The sequence below is a fragment of the Phyllobates terribilis genome, unplaced genomic scaffold (assembly GCF_046119375.1).
Source record: "Phyllobates terribilis strain yellow unplaced genomic scaffold, ASM4611937v1 Scaffold_5__5_contigs__length_657084704, whole genome shotgun sequence".
NCBI classification, from domain to species: Eukaryota; Metazoa; Chordata; class Amphibia; order Anura; family Dendrobatidae; genus Phyllobates; species Phyllobates terribilis.
The window spans coordinates 410,123,387-410,129,386 of record NW_027362765.1 but is presented as its reverse complement, the minus strand read 5'-3'; the positions used below and the strand labels follow the sequence as shown (position 1 = coordinate 410,129,386).

Here is a 6,000-nt window from a genome sequence, read left to right as displayed (position 1 = left end):
TCACAGTGGCGGTGGGACCCCTGCTTGCTTCCAGGTATGGCATCACCCCTTGTGAGGGAGGCAATGCCACTGTGGCAACCGGACCCCTGGGATGCCACATATGCAATCACATAGTTGTGGTTATACATCCGCTGCTCCTGGCACCGTCACCGGAGAATCCTCACAGTGCACAAAATGGGAGGATTCACAAGTCGGCAGTCACGTAAAGTGACTGTAGTTTAAGACCAGATAACCCCTTTAAGTTTGCTTGGTTTTAGTAAATAAAATACTGTTAACGTGTTTCACTATGGGTTTTAAAAACTGCATGCAGTTCTCCTTATTCCCTGATGGTGGCATAAGTGAGCCTCATTAGATTCTGAGTCCATTAATTCTCACTATAAGGAGAAAGCAGCGTGCAGCTAGTATGTGGAAGCAGTGCACTTAAGAGCACAGCAAACAAGGGCACTTCTCAATGCTGGCAGGGAAACCCCAGTGCCAGGGTACCTCATAAATCAGAGCTGTCCATGGTGCTGATCAGGATGTAGGAGTGCAGCCAGGAGTGGAGCTCCCCCCCCCTACACACAATAGGACCCCCTGGATGAAGCATTGAAGAGCTGAGTCTCTACCTGGGATCTGAAGCTTGCCTTCTGAACATCTCTCCCTTCCATTTGCAGGAGATAGGGAATGCTATCTCCACCTCTGCATCAATGTTTCACTGGAACAAGTGGAAGAAAAGGATGGGGGCCAACACTTCCTCCAAAAGACCAGTGTTTGATGAGAAGGAGGATGGTAAGTACAAGGAAGGGTGTATTATATGCACTATATGGGCTTGCATTTTTATTCTGTTCCTTGCTTTGGCACTTTCTGACAGTTGCAAATCCTAATAATTGATAGCAGTCAACTTTCTTAAGTATGTGTAGCAGAGTATGTGCTTTGTTAATAGTGTCTGCTGTTAAGCAGTCAAGAAGCTATTTAAGTAATCAGGATATAACTGGTAAAAAATGAGGTTACCTGCAAATATACTAGCGCTGAGCTTTGTGATATCGCGGCAAGGTATCTCTGGTTTTACATAGGACTGAAGGTGAATGTATTGTCCAAAGTTGTAAAGAGACACTAAGTTCTGCTACATCTGTAATTACTTGTGCATTTGAAAACATCATTGTTCATTATTTACCTTGCTTAAGGCCTCATTCAGACGTCCGTTTTGCACGTGTCCGTTTTTTCCATGGATAGGACACGTATACATTATAATCTCTGGGGATAGTCACATGTTAATGTTTTTTTGTGGACTGTATAACTGTGCGAAACTCACAGACACATGTCCGTTTTTTTCCCGGTATTACGGCTGAAAAGTTCCAATAGAAGTCTACGCGTCCGTGAAAAACACGTATAGCACACGGATCGCAATTGTGTACGGTATTTAACATTGCAAAGGATAGAAGTTTTATATACTTCATTTTTCCATCCGTGAAAAACACAGATGACTGAGGACACTCGGGTGACACATTGATCCAAAACATGGATGACAGCGACACCATTTTTTCACATACGTGTTTAAACATGGACGTGTGAATGAGTCCTAAAAGTATATTTCTTATTATGTTCTAATGTCTAAGTGCTGTAGAAATATTACATTACATAAAAATATTGGTTCCATTGCCCATTTATTAATAGCTTTATTTCATTGTTCTTCTGAATGTAGAGAAGTATAACTCATGACTAAAGAGGAGAGCTCAGTGTCTTATCACCGATGATACACCAGGACCATGTTTATAGCGTCACTGTTCATCCACCAGTACTATGTGGTCTTTCCAAGGACCTTATAAGGACCAGTGGACACTCATTATGTGTGGAGGAAAGGCGGTGCCAGCACCTAAATAGGAAAGGATTCTTTACAGTTAGAGCAGTCTGTGGTATGCCCGACTACAAGAGGTAGTAATGGCAGATTCTATATCCACATTTATGAAAGGGCTGGATGCTTTTCTCATAACAAATGGCATTGAAAGTTATAAATAATCTAGCGGTAGAGAATGTATAACTGGCGGAGAAAGGTTGAATTTGACAGACCTAAGTATTTTTCAACCGTTGTATTGCACCAGAACTATGTTGTAATGTTACTGTTGATACGCTAGTGCCATACCAAAAAAAGAAGAGCCCCCCAGAGCTATAAAAAAATAAATATTATTTTGAATAAATTTAAAGCATAATTATAGTTCAGTAGATGATCACATGTAGTACTAGAGGTTTTCAGGAGGCCACAAAGAGACCATCAGCATGGGCTGAAATGGGTACCGAATAGTATATACAGTATTTGTAAATGAAAATAATTTGTAATATTAAAGTGCCAGTGATAAATGAATTAATCATATATCAAATAAAGGACGATTACACAGTATAAATGCAGCATAAGACCCAATTATAAGGCTTACATAGCCGATCCAAGGAGCACATCAACCACTGTCCCCAATGCGCGTATCACATATATAACTTCCTCAGGGGGTGTGTTTGTAATGTCACTGCTGATACACCAGGACCATGTTTGTAATGTCACTGCTGATACACCAGGACCATGTTTGTAATGTCACCTCTGATACACCAGGACCATGTTTGTAATGTCACCACTGATACACCAGGACCATGTTTGTAATGTCACCGCTGATACACCAGGACCATGTTTGTAATAGTTACCAGCCTGATGTCATTATTCTGTTATAATACTGAAATAATCTTCTCTCTAAAAGACCCCACCATAAAAAGAAAGAAACCTCCCAATCCCCTCTGAAGTTTTTAAAATAGTTTAGGCAAAACTTCCAAATCTACAAGACTGTGAATTATCATTCAGTTTTCCCAAATACATAAACGATTGTAATGACTTGCAATCATACGGTAGTTGACTGTATTGTTGTAAAACTAGACACAATTGATATTTTAGGAATGTGAGAAAGCTAGGTGCAGCCATATTGGATGTCATACAGCTTTCCTTGGAATAGTGAGTCCCCATGACCTCCCACTACCCCCATGTGAAATCTGTGGCAGTCAGAGGTTCTGTATTATGGCTCCGTCCAATATGGAGCTTACTTCAGGTATACAAAGTCTCCACCCAATAGGAAAACTTTCACACCACTTGTACAAATGTGATCCATTGCACTCAAGTGTCTTATGATCTTATTTTTTGCCTCCACTATTCTGCTTGAGTACAGACATGCTACTTTCTTATAAGACAGGGAAGTAGGAAACTGCTCTACTTTTTAATTAAGATGTCAAGATCTGTTATTAACCAAAACCCATGCTGGGAGATAGCCGTCTGAAGAAACTTGCGGCACCTCTGATGATACGAATATGCAACGTGATATTTCTCAGCTGGATTTGAATTCCGACAGAAAGTTCCATGTTCAGCGTGATATTTCTCCATGGCATGCAGATAGGATTTCCAGAAACTCCTATGTACTGTATTTTTGGTGCATATATTTGGTGCAGAGTGCAAACTACTCCTTTATTTGCTTTTAGATGACGCCAGGAAAGTTTGCATTGCCAGTTGCATCCGATAAGAATAATGCAAAAAAAAAAAAAGGATTTTATTTGGGAAAGGTTTTCCTACTTTGTTCTTACAGGTTCAGTTTCCATTCTTGCACACAAATATAAAGCTCCTTCACATATTGTTTAAAAGCAGCCTTGACCTTATCCGTAAGGCCACACTGCGTGTGCGTGCCATTGTGGCCGTCTTCCAGTATGGCATGGATGGACCATGGAAGGGATTTTGCATGGATCAGACTATAAGCATTACATGAGGTCTAAAGGAAACCACATGCATTAGATCACTGTTGGCTGAACTCTGCGATTCGAGGAGACCGACCAAGCATTTCATGGGCGCGATGCTTTCTCTGTAGATGACAGGAGATTTAAGGGTTGAGCATGTTGGATTTTAGGATGGCTGATCCTTTTCCTCTCCGACCAAGAATCTTATGGATGCGATGCTTTCTATGTAGATGACAGGAGGTTTAAGGGTTGGGCATGTTGGATTTTAGGATGGCTGATCCTTTTCCTCTCCAAGCATCTCATGGGCGTGATGCTTTCTCTGTAGATGACAGGAGATTTAAGGGTTGAGCATGTTGGATTTTAGGATGGCTGATCCTTTTCCTCTCCGACCAAGAATCTTATGGGCGCGATGCTTTCTATGTAGATGACAGGAGGTTTAAGGGTTGGGCATGTTGGATTTTAGGATGGCTGATCCTTTTCCTCACAGACAAAGCATCTCATGGGCGTGATGCTTTCTCTGTAGATAACAGGAGACTTAAGGGTTGGGCATGTTGGATTTTAGGATGGCTGATCCTTTTCCTCTTCAGGAAGATATAGCTCTACCAGAAGAGCCAAATGTGCATGTTTATAGGGGAAGGGGTTTGGAATAAAAGGTTGTCAGCTTAGCCAACAACTGTCTAAAGGCTCATTCAGACGTCTATGCATATCGGTCTGAGCATGGACCATTAATACTTGGCCTGTCCGCGGCTCTCTCTACCCGAGCATGACAGCCTCATAGAGATATATGAAGCTGTCACTGTCACGCTCCGGTCGGGAGAGCTGCTGCCAGTCCGCGCGCTGAGGTCTGAAATTGGACAGAGATCCACGTACATCTGATTGAGCCCTTAGGATGATTTATTGCATTCATATTTTTCAGGATATTTTTTTTCTCAGCTCTTATTGGATTGATCCAACTGATGGCACCACTAATCAGTTTTAAGTTATTAAGAAAGCAGAATAATCTGGCCCACAATGTTGCATAAATTCTTCTGTCTCTTTTCAATAAAGTTCATTTGGGAAAAAGGAAGCAGATCAGCCTCGATCAAAGTTATTCTCCCTTTAATATACAGTAGCTATTGGAATAAGTAAGATAAACTGATACAAACTGCTTTAATTACGTGCGTTGCTTATCTAATGCATCTGCCATCAACGATAAAGAATATGTCTGGTGTCGGAAAGACATTCTTAGATTCCTTATTAGCACATTCTAAATTAATGAAAAGGATCCATAGTTGGAGACATGGATTCATCACCTGGAGCAGAGGAGCTTGCATTGTAGGAGTGACATCCTATTGATTGTAACCACTGTGTAATGCTCTGCTCCTCCTGTGGTGGCGCTACGCGGAAATTGAACACTTTATACAAATTACAGCTGATCACTGGATACAGAACACCCGTGAATTTGCTTATTACCATGTGATTGTCTTATTAATACGTCCAAAGGGGGAGAAAATAGAATACAAAATGTGATAATCCCCCTACCTGGGCCGATGCTGCTCCTCCATACTATAGCAGTGCTTCTTCTGCTCATACATAAAGTGAGGGCTGCTGACGATCAGCGACAGCAAAAGTGACGTCTCTGCTGCATTTTTATGCCAGGAAATTGGCAGGGGGCACAGTGCTGAGTACAGAAGAGCCAGTCAGGGAGGAGAGTATTGTTTTTTTATTTATTTTTTATAAAATTTATTATATATTTATTATATAATTTTTTTTTTTATATAATTATTTTTTTCCCTACATATGCCAATAAATAAGGGTTGTCCAGTTGTGGACAACCCCTTTAACCTCTTATTCTGACAACCCTTTTAATGATAGAAAATAGATAATAAAGGAATGCAGTGTCGGACAGGGGTGCCCAGGGCCCACCAGTAACCAACTCCAGGGCCCCACTTTTCAGCTACATGCAAATGTGACATTATCCTCAATCACAAATTTATACAACAATGAACTGGGTAGATTGTTAAATGAATAAGATGCCGCCTTTGTCTGTACATAGTGATACAAGTATTTAGTGCCAAGTACTGCTCAAGAGGGTGGTGGCCCACTGGAGGATTCCCCTGTTCTCCCATGGGCCAGTCCAAGCCTGAATGAATGTTATGGAACAGGGTTTTTTTTATAGGTCCTAAAGACACAGTATGCTGTTTGGTTCCTATAAAAAAATAAAAATAAAATACAGTTGGATCTATATCTGTTTTCTCTAACTATATACTCTATGTAGATACCAAT

The 6,000-nt window shown here is 40.9% G+C and overlaps 1 protein-coding gene across 3 annotated transcripts in view; it reads left to right on the top strand.

Annotated features, from left to right (window-relative positions):
* The first annotated feature begins 355 nt into the window (after positions 1-355).
* The window catches only part of STK32C (serine/threonine kinase 32C), a 428,186-nt gene continuing 422,541 nt past the window's right edge, over positions 356-6,000 (top strand). For all 3 annotated transcript variants that reach the window (XM_073685111.1, XM_073685112.1, XM_073685115.1), the window contains exon 1: positions 356-768. In XM_073685111.1, coding sequence (XP_073541212.1) covers positions 687-768 — 82 coding nt within the window. In that variant the 5' untranslated portion in view covers positions 356-686. The remainder of the gene's footprint in view (positions 769-6,000) is intronic.